This window comes from Sciurus vulgaris (genome assembly GCF_902686455.1).
Source record: "Sciurus vulgaris genome assembly, chromosome: 5".
Taxonomy (NCBI): Eukaryota; Metazoa; Chordata; class Mammalia; order Rodentia; family Sciuridae; genus Sciurus; species Sciurus vulgaris.
The window spans coordinates 30,513,113-30,529,452 of record NC_136465.1 but is presented as its reverse complement, the minus strand read 5'-3'; the positions used below and the strand labels follow the sequence as shown (position 1 = coordinate 30,529,452).

Genomic DNA, 16,340 nt, shown 5'->3' with positions numbered 1-16,340 from the left:
CATAAATTAGTTTCCATAGATATTTGTAGAGTCACTGAAATAGACAAAGATACTAGCTACTATGAAAAGACAAAGATGTATTGGGCTGCCTCTTAACTTCAGAGCACTCCCTGTCAAAGGGGATGATAAATACTATAACTGTTGTATTTTGCTAAATATTGCGAAGCACCAAGCTTCTTCCACATATGGTCTCATGTTCATATGAGTCCTGCCAATGTATAACATTATACAGTGTAGTCTGATTTAATCCTCACAATCAAAAATCCATGCTGTTGGTACCGAGCGTGACATACAGTTAGCATCCGATAATGATACTTGCTATAGTTATTAACATTTTGCAAATGAGAAATTTAAATCTCAGATGTGTTACTTAAAATGCATAATGCTAACCAGTTAAAATATTGCCAAAAAATTTTAAAAATTCCAGTCATTCTACCTCTGAAGCCCATATTTCTCCCCCAATATCTTAAAGCATTTTTGTTATTAACAGTTAAACTTTCAAATCTCCATATCAGTAGCACCAAAATGTATTATGAATTTCAGGGTAGTGAAGATTATGAAGATTATCTCTAATAGAGCAGTTAGATAGTCAGTAATCACATGGAGATTCTAACAGATAATTATCTTTCCAATTCTTTCCTCATGTTTTTCTTTGAATAGGACTCTATATGTATTTCCATGCCCCCTTCTGTACAGACTCTCTTTTTACAAGGGAGCCATTTGTGATTAAGCAGTCATACCCTGGATTTTTCAACTTGATAGAAGTAATGTTTATTTGTTCATCAGATATTTATTTGAGCCTTCCATCCACATAATACTGCACTAGTCTGGAGTCTTGAAAGATGAGTAATGTAATTCATTACTAAAGGAACTCATGTACCAGAGTAGAAACAAACATAGATACTTCTGGCATAAGCAGTATATAAAACACTATGTTGTGTTTCATTCACTCATTCAACAAACAGTGCTTGTGAACCTCCTGGGAACTAATAGTGTGCTAGACTGTAGAGATGGAAAACAGAAAGATAGAATGGTCACTCAAAAGGAAATCCCACACACAACTCGGTCATGTAAACATATAACTGAAATGAGTGAGGTAAAGGAAGCATGCTGTTTGAGACGACATCTGAGTGTGAAGAAGTCATCAGGATTACATACACTGCACCAAGAGTGTGCCTTTTCTTTAAGTCATGTGAAAACTGCTAACAAATACATGTCAGAGTCGGGTATTTGCACTTTCCTATTTGAGAAAGAACAATCTGGTAGCAGTGTAATATGTGAATTACAGGGAACTAAACTAAGCTTTTGCAATAATCCAAGAGAGAAGTAATAAAGACATGGGCCTAGGCAATCAGATTGGGGATGAAAAGAGATTTCAAATGTAAGAAAACTGCATGTGAGGGATAATAAGAGGGCATAAGCTGAGGATAAAGCCATATGGGTGATATTCAAAATAACTAGGAAGAATAGCTACATCCCAATTTGAAATTTAGCAAATATTTTATCATATTTATTTAACATATAGGCCAAAGCCCAAGTTATCATTCTTTAGCCTTCATTCTCAGAGATAACCAGGACACTGAAATTATATTACACTCTTTCCTGCTTTTCTGTTTTTATGACAAAGGGATGTATTATCTTACCGCAAGAGATTATATGATAGGGATTTGCATATTCAAAATTATGTGCTAAACTATCTCCATTGCTTTCCTTCTGTTGACATTATGTTTTGGAGATGTAATCATATTGCTATTTGTAGAACTAGTTTGTTCATTCAGTGACTATTAAATTTCCATCAAATAAATAAATAAATAAGTTTTCTTGCTTTTTGCTATGAGAACATACTCTTGGGAAATCTGTGTGCTACAGATTAAGAGTGCAGTCACAGGAGAGAGAGCAACAGATAGACAGACATATCACAAAGGAGTAGGAGACAAGTGCCTTGAAGCTAATGGTGGTAAATTTATTGATGGGTTAATTGGTTAGCATGAGCAGTATCACTAAATACAAGAAAATAACACATTCTGAGGACAGTTGACAGCCTAATCTAATTGGGTTTTACTCTGTAAAATCAAAAGGGTGCTAAATTTTAAAAGTCTGAGACTATGCTTCTGAAGCTTTGAGTACCAGCCTGGGGAATTTCACTTTTTTTACAGAGGAATTTGGTAGCCTAGGAAGTTTTGTGGGTAGAGGAGAGACAAGACAAGGTCCAGCACAGCTCCAGTGCCTTGGATTGTTTTTAATGTAAATTGAAACAGAAAACATGTGTTACTTCAACTTGATAAAGAGGTAGGTCAGTATCAGTATTGGTGAGAAAGAGAAAATGAGGGGGTGGAGAAAGATGAGGAAAAGGGGTAAATCTGGCCTGAAGGCTAATTTGTGTTTTCATTTGTTTATTAATTTTTATTTTCTTATAAAAATGTGCATACTATTTACTAAAATTCTAAGTAAAATCTATCTGCTTGCAAGAAGTTATGCAGACTGGGGTTTAAGGAAACCATTGTTCTTATAAGGATGTGTCTCTTTTCCCAGGAGGAGAGTGGATTCATAGCACAGCCAGCCTTAGGTTTGGAGCTGAGTGCTCAGTGTCTGTCAGTCTGTAATGCGCTTTCAGTCCAAAGGCTTAGAAGCTTTCATATCCATGATTTTTTGTTTTCCCATTTCATTTTTCCATTCTTTTAATTTGAACTTGATATACAGTGTTGTTTGTCTTAAAGTAGAAATGAACAAAATAGCTTGATAAAATTAATTTACTGAGCAATATCGGAACACAAATGTAGAGAGAGCAGAGCTGTCATAAATTAATAAGGACATGGTCCTATTCCAATTGGTCAGAAATGATTTCACTTCCAGCACTTTGTAATATCCTTTTCATTCTCATACCCTCATTGCAAATTTAAAATCCTTAAGTTCATGTGCAGTTATTTTTGAAATCTTCATTTGTGTGCCTCTTCCTCTTCTTTTACCCAGCCCTTTTTTTTTCAATAAATATTGTTTAACACTTATCAACCTACTGATAGAGATTTACCAGTGGAACTCATGCAAGAGATTTCAGACCCTGAAGCATTACATTGTTCTATAATTGCAATATAGTGTGCCTACCTTTGGATTGTCTGGTTTCGACCTTCTAAAGATGATCATTAAGAGCTCAACATTCATATGGCTTGCTGATAGACTGGAGGAAAAACAGCAAAATGTCTATGGCTGAGGAGATCCCATCAGTACATTTCCTTGGCATTGATACTGTGTCTGTAATGATTCCCAGAGGTAGACTCTTTTAGATCAAAGATCCTTGTTAAGGATTATGTCCAACCAAAACACATTAGCAGTTATTTTTAATATATTATTAGACCAATTCTATCAGTCATTTTCTAAATATTTTAGTAGATGTTATTTTTTGAGCAGTTTTAGGCTAATAGAAAACTTAAGTAGAAAATACAGAGAATTCCTGTGCACATCATAGACTCCCTGCTCCTAGTTTCCCCTATTATTGACATCTTGCCTTAGTTTAATACATTTTTACTATTGATAAGTCAGTACAGATATGATATTGTTAACTAAAATCCATAGTTTACACTACACTAAATTTCCTTTTTTTGTTGTGCATTCTATTCTATAAATTTTTGACAAATGTATAATGACATGTATCTGCCCTTGGAATATCATACAGAATCATTTTACTACTGTAAAAATCCTGCATTCACCTCTTCATACTCCTCTGCCTGTATTCCTGACATCAGCCAGTTATTTCAATGTCAGGTCAATGCTTCATGATGCCCTCTAATGTTTTTTTGTTGTTTCAGTTTTGTTTTTCTGTTAATGAAATGTGGTTCTGACCAAGAAAACTGTGCTGTTCTAAAACTGTTAGTTTGAATTAAAATGCAGAAGTAAATTCTAACAAGCTGATAATACAGTAATTACTAGATTTATCTGTTTCAACTGAATAACACTTCTCTCAACCTTGTATATCTAAGTGAATTTAAAAAAAAAATAAAATAAAAATAAAATAAACAGAAAAATACAGGGTTTGATATTTGTCCTGCTCTCCTGTTCTCCCCTGCCCCAGATTTGGTGGCCATCCAGATCAAAAATCAAGCAGTCCTGTACTTAACAAATCGGTGACCCCACAATGACTCATGTTTTGTATTGAAGTCTCAAACAGTGGGTGATCTTCTCTGTGGTAGGTTACTGCTTTAAAAGTCATTTAGAATCATACAAAAAGAAAAATATTGGCTGTCAATCTACTTTTTAAAACTACTGTAATTGTTTCATCACACTTGTTAGTATTAGGTCTAGTGAAATTGCTAAAAAACAGGATTTTCATAATTAGTCTTACCTACCATCCCTTCCTTTTAATCCTAACAAACCCACCTCTGTCCACCATTTTTCCTGTCAGTAGACAAATGAAACATGGCTAACGGTAGCATAAACAAACATCTAAGCACAAACGTGTGAAATTAATAAAATTCAATGCAAGGGAAGATAAGTATATGTATTTTATTTTGGTAAATTTCTGTTTAAACATGTACCTTTTTATTTTAAACTAGTATCTTTTTGTTTTAAACTATTTATATAGAATTTCAAAATTAATGTTTTTCTGATTTCTATGCATAGTACCAAAAAGTGTTTGTTGTTGTTCTTTGGCTTGGTTTCATTTGGTTTGGTTTGGTTTGGTGCTGGGGATTGAACCCAGGACCTCAAACATGCTAAGCACATGCTCTACCACTGAGCTACCCAACCTAAAACCCTTAAACTGAAGGCAACTCTTACTTAACTGTTTTCTATTCCCTGATAACTAATGTTGCAAAAATAGAAATAAATCAATATGTATTCAAGGGTCATGCATAACAAACTCAAAATGTATGAAATAATGCAAAGACATTTTGAAAAAAGCTGTTGTTCCCTATATTTGTTTTCCTGAGGGAGTACAGAGCATCTTTTTATATATCCTATTAAATTGATGTGATGATGCTCTGAAGGAGAGTGTCAGAGTTCAGAGTAGTAGCTGCTTTCAAACATGGGTTTCACTAGTGTTAATGGCTCATGCCCCACATTTCATAAGATTTAGGGTAGTGTAACTACATGAGGATCAAAACTGTGGATTATGGGTGATACACAGTCAGTAAAATTTTAATCCATTGTTATGAAAATACATTATTAAAAGAACTGCCATTGAAAGTACTTGATTAATAACACAGTTCCTATCCAGAGAAATTGTTTTCTTTTTGAAGTTGTTAAGTGTTGCAGGTTAAATTCATATTAAATTAATGTTACCATTCACTTTGATGATCTATGAAGTATGTTAAGGAGAGATTTAGTAACATAAATCGATAAGTAGTTTAAAATAAATCAACTTGCAGTTAATTTTTAAAATTAGAATTATTAAAAGGATTCTGCCACATCCTATTAATGCTGTTAAATAATATAATGCTGTGTGAATAAGCCAACACAGAAAGACCAATATTGCATGATATCGTTTGTATATGAATTTAAAAGAGTAAAGCTCATTTTTCAGAGAACAGAGAATAAAAGAATAGTTACCAGGGTTCAGGGAATGGGGGAAATGGGAAGATTTGATCAGAAGGTTCAACCCTGCAATTAGTTATGAGTAAGCTTCAGAGGCCAATTGTCACCCAATATGATAGTTCCAGGTAATAATAATGTATTGACAGAAAAATTTGCTAAAGGAGTAGATCTCATCATTCTCATCCCCAAAATAAAAAGGCAAAGATGTGAGGTGGTAGGAATATTAATGAGCTTGTTTGTGGTCATGATTTCACACTGTAAATATACATCAAGCCATCACTTCAGTATATACAGGTCATCAATCATACTTCAGCAAAGTTGGAAAAATCATATTAATTTTGAAAGGAAATGTATTGCAAAAATTATAGTTCTCTGGAAAAGAGTAACATTTCAGCTCAGTTTTTACCAGTGCCAATCAAAATGTGGTAGTGTGTGTGTTTGTTCCTTCAATGTAGAGTTTGGGGAGCCAGAGAATCTCCAAGTATCTAAAAACCCCAGTGCCAAAAGTAGAGACTATGAAAGAGTCATAAAAATAGCATGCATAAAATAGCCTACTACAAGGTTCAAAGGATAAGTGCTAGTCATTATTATCCAACATTTAGAAAATAATCTAACAACATATTTGGAGCACATTTATCTTTTTAAAAATTCAAAAGAGATAAATGGCAAAATAAGATTGACTTTATCATTGAATGCATTGTTCTTCATGTTGGTAACTACAAAAACCCTTAAGTTATTGTCCACTGATTTTAATCAGCAAAATCAGTAGCTACAAAACCAAAGTTGAATGAAGTTTTAAGATAATTACTGAGATAAATCTTCTACTAGTAACTTTATCCATCATAAAAATCACAGTATCACTGTTATGTTTCAGGAGGAGGAAATAAGAACGTTTTTTTGTTAACATGATTTTCTGCATAGATCTACCTTGCAAATAGTTGTGCAACCCTTTCCTTTGCAAACAAAAACTTGTCATTGAGTCAGTATGCTTTATAAATATGGTATACAAAGCAAATTATTTATTAAAATTTTGATGTGTATAAACACATTAATAATTTCTCCTGAATAGAAATTTCAATAGCATGAAAATGCTTTGGAGATTAAAGCACACAAGCGATAAGCACATTGTGCTAAACCTTTTACCCACCATGACAACATTTCCTTTCATTCTAAAATAGTAATATTTTAGAAATTTTGTCTCTCTTTTTTTTTTAACATGAGAAGCTTAAATGCTAAGAACTTGCTACTCTTGAAACAGAGAACTTCATTTGGAAATTATGAAAATGTATTCTACACAAATACATGTTTCTTTAATTCAGTAGAATCCAGCAGGATTTCCAGTTTCAACATTAAAATGTGTTAATATTGATGAGCAATAGTTTCCTATTTTTGGCAAAGCCTCCAGAGTCACACTTTTCTAGAAATTCAAATTAAGTTTTAAGACTATTAGTGACTAAAATATTTATTTGCCTTTGAGCAAACCATAATTAGGTGGTAATGTAAAGTTTGTGTTGCCAAAAACATTTGAGTTATAATTGAAAGTATTGCTCTGAGGTCTGTATTTCTATTCAACATGAACATGCAAAAGCAAAAGAGCTAGTATAACCCCATTTGTGAAATCATTATCTAATACCATAAAACTAGACCTCTTGCTGTTTAGTATAACATTTCCAGAAATAGATTCCTACATTTGTTTCTGCACACAAAGTCCCTGCTTTTGAATTTATATTGGTGAAGATGTTGAAATTTGGTATTTGTTCCTGTTTATGAGACAGGAAATTGTTTTGTTTTCAATATTCAGGAAAGAAAATTGTATATGCATATTTAAACTCAGACATTAACAAATATTCAAGTAGAGAATCTCATTATTCACTGGTATCACATAGGCTAGCAACTGAGATGATTCTCATCACATTTTTTAGTCACATAAATAACTTAGATCTGTGTTTTCTCAGTTTTTCAGACTACAACTGAAAAATAAATGGATTTTGATATTTTGGCCAAATACACACCTACAACATGTGGAAGACAGGAAGGGTGTGTGTATGTGGGTTTACAATGCATATTTGTGTGTGTTTGTGTATAATTGAAAAAAATTGCAGAGAAAGTCTTTACCACATAAAGTCTAGTGGCGTGTGTTTTATTATATGCTATTCAGTTACGTTAGAAATGTATTTCCCAACTCATGTAATTGATTTCATGATCCACTAATGGGTTACAACCAACAACTGGAAAAACACTGCCTCAGGTAATGGTAATAAAATTAAGCATTGGCAAAATGAATAATATCTTGCTACTGCCACCCAGTACTCTGTCACCTAAAGCCAATGTGGCAGTGTGTCATTTAAACCATGTAGAGGTCAACACAGAGGCAACGTGGCCAAAATTGTTTTACCACCATTTATAGAGGAATGATAAGACTTTTTTGCCACCAGAATTCATTGAATTACTATTATATAACTAATCGTAAGTTGCTTCATATTTGATGGGAAGATGACAAAGAATATACATTTTAAACTGTTGACATTGTGTTGGAAAAGTGATAAGTACTTGTAAATTTATCTGAAACAATATATGTTTACAATTAACCCAGAAAATAAAGGCCAAACTTTATAATGAGTAGATACTCACCTTTGGGATTACCTGAAGTTTTTAAAAGGGTATAATATTTTCCAGGAAATGTTAAGTGAAAAAATGAAGTTAAAACAACTGATACAGAATATCATCTTTTGTGTAACAAAAGGACAAAAATATACTTATGTCCATATTATATTTTCTTTTACAAAAAGAAATACTGAAAACAAAGGAACACCTGCTTGAGATATGAATCAAAATGAACTTCTCTCACTTAGTATATATTCTCTCACAGTCTTAATTCTGATAATCACAGAAATATCTTATAGTTTCAAAATTGAAATTAAAAACAAAAAGGCAAATAGTACACACATGACATGAAAAACACATGTTTATGTGAAGATTGTCAGAAATCAGAATTTTAATGGAACTTATCAGTATGAAGTCAAAGGAGGACAGTTAAAATCCTGGTAATCTTAAATTATTTGGAAATAACAAACTGAGCTCTTTCTCCCTCCCCTGCAAAATATGAACAAGACTCTCTTGCTTAACATCAATCATCTATTCCCAAAAACATGCATTACAAGTACATCTATTATCATTTTAAATGGGAAAATTATAATAAATTGTAGGTAAACCCCAAACAGAGCTGATTCTCTATTAAGTAACAAAAGCAATGATATCTATGAAAAAGTAACAAACTATTACGATAGGATCTAAAATATTTAAAAGTAATTTCCTAGTCACCCAGCAGTTATTACTGTTATTAAAACACAGTTGCTTTGTAGGTAGTTACATAGGTTGTTCGGATGCCCTATGAGAAGCTACTTATGATGTAGTGTGGCAGAGAACACACAGCAATAAAATTAATTCAAGGAAACAGCCTCTTCTAGACTTTACCAAACCAAAGGAGACATGACTCTTGAGGAAGGTCAAGAAGTAGGCAGTGAGGATTAAAGCAGCCAGTGCTGTTAGCTGTAGGTGACTGTGCAGTAAGGACAAGGAGACAGTTTTAGACAAATGGAAATTGAGAGGAATGATTGGAGAGTCTGTGTGTCTTAGAGCTGTAGTAGAGACTGTTGGACAGGAAAACTTTGATAAGCCCTCAGAGGTGGCATTCACAACAGAAGGAAGACAAGGTAACAACATGCAGAGTTGCAGAGAGTTCCATCAAAAATTCCCTCATACTGTGCTCTAAGAGATCTCCGGCTATTTTTGAAAGGCATATCATCACATTGAGTCTGACTCTGGAACTTTTCCTAACAACATCCCAAGCATGTAGTCTGCTTGTTTATACCCTGTGCACTTTTTAAGAGGTCTACGTGTCATCTTCTGTTCTGTCAACTTGCAGTGCAACTCAATATTCTTCAACCACATAATGTTGTTCATGACATTGTATTGAGACGAAAGATGTGAAAGTGTAAATAAATGTTTCCGTTTGATATCTACATGAATGTTCATGACAAAGTAGTAGCGGAAAGTTTGCATATGATATGAAGTGAGAATATTAAAAGCCAAGAATCCTTCTAATGCATAAACATTAACTCAGGAAACATTCCATGGAATATACTGCATTTTCCATCTCTGCCTCCCTGAAAAGATCTAAAAGTAATGTAATCTGATGGCACTGGACACACCCAATCACAATTATAGCCTCTAAATGTCATTTTCCAAAGAAAAAGAGTAAGGAATCCTTGAAGGAATGGGTTGATTACAGGTGTGGAAGAGAGAATGAGCAAGATGAGGTGAGCACATAGTGTCTGTTCAACCCAGAGAGCAGAGCTGGGGAACTAAAGGGCTCACGTCCTACATGCACCTACCTACAAGGGTCCCAATTAGCCAACAGTGGGACAGTTGGAGCATCAAAGGAGTGATTGTTATACTTGATCGAAGCCCACGTGTTCATAATTTTATTAAAACAAAGAAAGAAGATAAGAGGGAATGAAGTAAGATAGAAGAAGGAAAGGAAGAAAGGCAGGCAGGCAAGCAGGAGGGTGGAAGGGTAGTACAAAAGGAGGACAGAAGGAAGCAGAGGACCACCACAACAACAAAACAAAACATGACTTCAATACCTTTTTGTTGGGATGCAGAGTGGAAGTTATGCCTTTAGAAAATTTTACAGCTATGGAGATCTGTGCTTCAGAAGTAAATCAGTAAGCATGTATGATATGAATATTACCATGCCTGCACCATTGAGATTGCCCCAAACTGTAAATAACTTAAATAGCTATCCTAAGAGATTAATGAAACAAATAATGGGACAGCCCGTAGGAATAGTATGTAGCCACTAAAAATAATCGAGAAGACTTTATGAAATGACATAAATATGCCTATTTCATATTGTTTAGTGGGAAAAATGGGAAAATTCACAATGATATAAATTTATCACAAGCCAAAGCACTATGTGATTACACAAATAAATGTATCTGCCTTAAAAAGATAAAGGTTTGGAAGCATTTAAGATCACGTGACTAACAAGGATCATTTCTGGGATTAGAATTTGACAGCAGATGTCATTAGGGATAGTTTAAGAGGAAATATTTAAATTTTATTTTATATATTGTATGTCATTTAAAGATTTTTTACAAGCATGTATTGAGTGATTGATTTGCAATACATATTTGAGAAAGATACAATCCCTTCTATGTGCTGGTTAGATAATTGCTTAACCCTACCTGTTTCTTCCAAAGGTGTCAGGCAACCAACAAGACTTGCCCCACAAATTACATATGGAATGATCACATCTGTAGATGCCTGGCTGAGCAAGATTTTATTTTTTCCTCAAATGCTGGAGATGGTAAGTAGAATCTTATTTTGGACTATATATGGTCTGTGTTTTGATTGACACACTTTAGTATTAAAACCTCATGTACAATATTCAGATCATCATTCTTTGAAATAAGGAGACTATGAAATAGGACACTTCCTACTTCATATTAGTATTATTTTTAACTTCTTTGCAAAGGAGCATGCCCATGTTTGTGCACATTCCTTTAATGAAAACCGTAAGAAGGAATATGCTTTTAAATGCACTTGTTTCACATCACAACCAGAACCAAGTAAGGTACAGTAAAGATGTCCTGACTGTGTTTGTCTAGACTCAGCAGATGGATTCCATGACATCTGTGGGCCCAACAAGGAGCTGGATGAAGAGACTTGTCAGTGTGTCTGCAAAGGGGGGCTTCGGCCTGCCAGCTGTGGACCCCACAAAGAACTAGACAGAAACTCCTGCCAGTGCGTCTGTAAAAACAAACTTTTCCCCAACTCATGTGGGGCCAACAGAGAATTCGATGAAAACACATGCCAGTGTGTATGTAAAAGAACCTGCCCGAGAAATCAACCCCTAAATCCTGGAAAATGTGCCTGTGAATGTACAGAAACTCCCCAGAAATGCCTCTTAAGAGGAAAGAAGTTCCAACATCAGACCTGCAGGTGAGAGATTTTCATAAATAGCATGAATTCCTCTTACTAGAAATATGTTCTCAATCAGAAGCACCTTTCCTAACCAAACTAGCAATTGCTTATAAGAATGAAGCCAATAAGTTCTGGAAGACAAATGGTATTTTTTAACCCATGCTAAACTTTCACAAGACTGAGTGTGCATCCACAAAAGCAAGACAGTTATGTTGGAGTCCTAAAGCAGATCCAATCTCAGAATACACTAAATCCTTGTCCCAGAGGCGAAGGTAGTGTTGCTTAACGTGAGTGAGAGGACTTGTGTATTATTTTCAAAATGTATTTGGGCAGTCCATGCCTACCCCCACCAGAAATTATGAAATCTTAAGATGTAATTTAGAATAAAGTGTTCTAGGTGCAGTCAGTTTTGATGTAAATTATGTTGTGCGCATGTATGAGAATGTAATTATGAAGCCTACTAATGTGTATAAGTATAATGCACCAATAAAGACATCTTTTTAAAAAAGATATGTCACTTCCCAAAAATTAAAAATTAAAAAAGAAAGAAAAACAACTTACAAATAAAGAATATGATAGTACCATTTACAGTAGAATTTTATCTGGAAGTGAAAATATTTACACTATTTAATGAATTTGAGAAATAAATTAATATGTTATTAAAGTTTATTTAAGACTCATTTTTTAAGCCTTGGTTTTGTTTCTTTCTTCATCAAGAAATAAATGAGCTTATTGCAGTCAAGGATTTACAGTGTTAATCTCTGAATCTATTCTTCTTTAATCTCAGAGAATATGGTGAAATGCTGTTTAAGCCAGGTCTGCGACTTGACAGTCCTTCAGCCACTGCTGTTAGTCATGCCTTCTTGCTTCCATAATGTTAATATCTTCAACTCTATCTTCCTTTTCCCTCCTTTGTGAAATGTCTGTAGCTCCTTCTGTTTTACCAGCATCTTACAGCCATGCTGAGCATGCCTCAGGGCTTCTCAGAAGCTAAGCATGTGGCATTGGCTTTCACCACCCTCATATCCCATTGATTCAGTCTGGTTAATGCCCTCTGTGTTCAGGTTGTATGTAAGCCATCGGTAGCCACTTAGTTGCCAGATCCAGTGGATAATTTTGTCTCTGTAGTCTGGCCTTTCTGTTAGTCTCTCTTAAGCTCATCTCTTTGTCTGACATGAGGTTGCACTTTCCTGGTTGTTCACTAAATTTTCAGACCATTTGTTCTTGATTACTTTCACTGCATTTTTCTATTCATTCCTAAAATATGGGTTGATAATGGCCTTTTCAACAGATAAGAGTTTTGTGCTCTCATTTTAATTTACATTTCTGAAGATCTGTCTACACCAGCATTTTAGTTACTGCAATTAGAGGCTTCAAAGAATATGTGTATCTCACTGATCATATTTTTCCTTTTCTTATTGTTGCAGAGTGCCTCATAGAGACTTTATAAGGCACTTTAGAATATCTTAAGCAATAATAATTATATTCCAATTTTACTTGCATATTTCTACTGTAATTACCAGAAGGATATTTTGAAATTGCAGTACCATACTAGAAGACTATAGATACTAAGCCTTTTTTAACCTTATTAAACAATATTTTATTTTGAATCCTTCTTGAGTGGGTCTAATACATATTGAAAAAATCTGAAATTTTTATGTCTATAAAACCAGCAATCATATTTTTATGCAGATTTCTTATATTAATTTTGTAGAAAATATTTCTATCATCCTATTTCTCTAAATAAGATAAATGCTTTCTGAAGACTTTCTATTTACTGCAACTATTCCTACACTCACTTTTCTTTCTAAGTGTACAATTCCAGATTTTGTGATAGCAAATGGAGCATATTTATTCCAAAAGTGTGGAGGGCGGAGCATATATTCTTTAGTCCACTGCCTTAATCAGCAGCATTCACTGGTCATTGAGAATTTTTTCACTTTTTAGTAAAAGAGTACCAGTGATCTTATAATTATGAATTTGGATTTTAGAAGTGTTTTAAAATGTTAACTAGATACGCTTTCTTTTCTACAACAAAAGAAGTGTGTAGGTATTCTTATAGTGCACTTTTGATTTCCACCTCAAGTCGTCTTGCATTTTTTCCTGTATGCCCATTCCACAGGTTAGGCGTACTTGTATTCCAAAAAGTTCTTCAAAGACAATGCAGTTCATTTGAGCAACAGGACTGCCAAGAGATTGACCAATTGGTAATTTGTCCATTCACTGCCACTAGAATTTGGAAATCTAGGATGGAAATAGAGGGACCCCCAGTGGTCAGTATTACCCCTCTTCATCCTTTGCCTCAGGCTGATCTGTTTCACAGGGACCCCAGGTGGAGAAGGAGTGTTAACCACCATCATGCAGCCAGCTGCCAAGTGGAAACACAGAGTGAGGGTGGGCTGCTCACTGAGGACCACAGTTCTGCCAAGATAGCTGGGTTTAATTGCCTGGAAGTCTGGGTTCCATACACGTCCCGGGCTTTAGTGAATTCTGCCATGCTTACATGATCACAGTAAATCAGCAGACCTTAAATATTCACTTTCAAAATTTCTGTTTCATGTTACTTTCATCCACAAAGCAGAAAGCACTTCAAAAGAACTAATGCTTACAATATCCCATCCTTCCATTTGTTACATCAGCAGGCAAGACATGTTTTTAAAGGCTTTTCCACTCCTCTAAAATTTTCTAATTCTAAGTACAAACTTAAACATTTGTACACCTATGAATGATTTTATGAAAAAAAAATTGTCAGCTTTTTTTTCTTGTTTAAATTTGGAAAAATATAAAAATGCATTACTAGCATAATGAACTCATTGCCTAGGTCTCTGATGAATGTTTTCCTCTTTGTTTTCCTAGTTGTTACAGACGGCCATGCAATCGACTGAAGCACTGTGAGCAGGGACTCTCATTTAGTGAAGAAGTCTGTCGCTGTGTTCCTTCATATTGGAAAAGACCACATATGAACTAAGACAGTCCTGTTTTCCAGTTCATCATTTTTCTATCATGACAAACTGTTACCCCATTAGAACTGTCTATGAACAGAGAGACCCTATGGGGCCAGGATAACAAAGACAGAAGTCTGTGTTCCTGAATCATGTGGATAACTTCACGGAAATAGACTGGAGCTCACCTGTAAAATGCCTCTTTCAAAGACTGGTTTTCTGCCAATGACCAAACAGCTGAGGTTCTTCTCTTGTGATTTTAAAAAAAGAAAAAAATAATGACTATATAATTTATTTCCACTAAAAATATTGTTTCTGCATTCATTTTTATAGCAATAACAATTGGTAAAGCTCACTGTGATCAATATTTTTATAACATGCAAAAATATGTTTAAAATAAAATGAAAATTGTATTATAAGTTGGTGAATTCAGTTCATTACTCTCATGCATTAAAAGCACAAACGAATATGAGAACACTGGTCTTCTGCTATGCTTCTCCTTCTGTAACCAGATGTCAAATTTTGATTGCTATGAAAAAGTATAAAAATTTCAGAGAGAACACTAATATGCTATTACATTCTGTTTAAATTCATCTAAATATATTTAATAATTATAAACCTTTTAGCACATGAAACTTGAATTCATATGACTAAATGAATCAACTCAACATCTCCTAAGTCTACTTAGCATGTTCATGAGATTGAAAGTTATTTAGTTCAGTGAGAGCATTCAGACTCTTAATTTGGTATAAAATCTTTCATACATATTAAAATTACCATAAAATCAAAAGGAATTTTTTCTTCTTGATATCCAGCTAAAAATTGTTTTGTAAGCTAAAGTGATCCTACTCAACATATTTTAAAAAAACTAGAAATAATCTTTAAATACTCACATAGGTCAAAAAGGAAACATTTCAGCCACACAGGCTGCATGTTTCCATTTCCAAAAGGGCATCAATCACACTAAAGTACTTTTTTACTGGGAACAAATATTTCACCTGCATAAATACATCCAAATAGGTAGTCTGTTTGTTGACAGAGAATTAACTACTAGTATGAGATAGCTGCTGTATATATAAAAAATTAGTCCTAAAAGGAGAAACTAAGTCATATAAACTAAACTAAGTTATATAAAGAACTTAATCTTAAAAAATTAATCTACCAAAACATTGTTAATTAATACAAAATATTAGTGTGTGTTTAAAAAATAAAGTGTTTTTTTCCAAGATATGTAAATATGAGGTCAATGCCTAAAAATAATCATGAGCATTTTCAATACTGACTTTTTAAGACTGATTTAACAAGTGGCATTTGCAGAATTCCAATAATGCGTTACATACAACATTCAGTTCATGAAGTCAGAATTTTTCAAGTGTTAGAAAAATAAAAAATCAGTCTTCCAAAATCCTCTCATTATACATTTATGGACTATTCCAAGTTTTTAGTAAAGATTACTCTGAATCTTCTAAGCAGAAAACCTAAGTATTATATACTTGATAAGGTCTGGATAGTTTTCAAACTTGAGAAAAAAAGGAAAGGAGAGGGAAGGAAAAAGTGTAACCTTGACAACAGAGTTCTTAAAAAAAAAAAATTCAAGGGGAATTACAGAAGGAAAATTGGGATCAAAATAAATAACCTTCTCTCAGGATGAAATACAAAATGATCACCCTTGAAATTCAGCTACTCCTCCATGCAATTGTTTTTCACTAGTTTGAGTAAAACAAAAAAAAAGAAAGAAAGAAAGCAATCATTGTAATCTTTACTGTCAGTCCAGTCAATCATTTTTAGATACAATGCATTTGAAATATAATTTATCTGATTTACAAAAAAAAAAAAAAATTTACGTTTCAGTAAACCTTCTGTGACCATGCAATGAATATTAGA

The 16,340-nt window shown here is 33.9% G+C and overlaps 1 protein-coding gene across 1 annotated transcript in view; it reads left to right on the top strand.

Annotated features, from left to right (window-relative positions):
* Positions 1-14,713, top strand: part of VEGFC (vascular endothelial growth factor C) — a 116,929-nt gene extending 102,216 nt beyond the window's left edge. The window contains exons 5-7 of the mRNA XM_079141036.1: positions 10,791-10,897; positions 11,199-11,532; positions 14,371-14,713. Coding sequence (XP_078997162.1) covers positions 10,791-10,897; positions 11,199-11,532; positions 14,371-14,482 — 553 coding nt within the window. The 3' untranslated portion in view covers positions 14,483-14,713. The remainder of the gene's footprint in view (positions 1-10,790; positions 10,898-11,198; positions 11,533-14,370) is intronic.
* Positions 14,714-16,340: the final 1,627 nt, after the last annotated feature.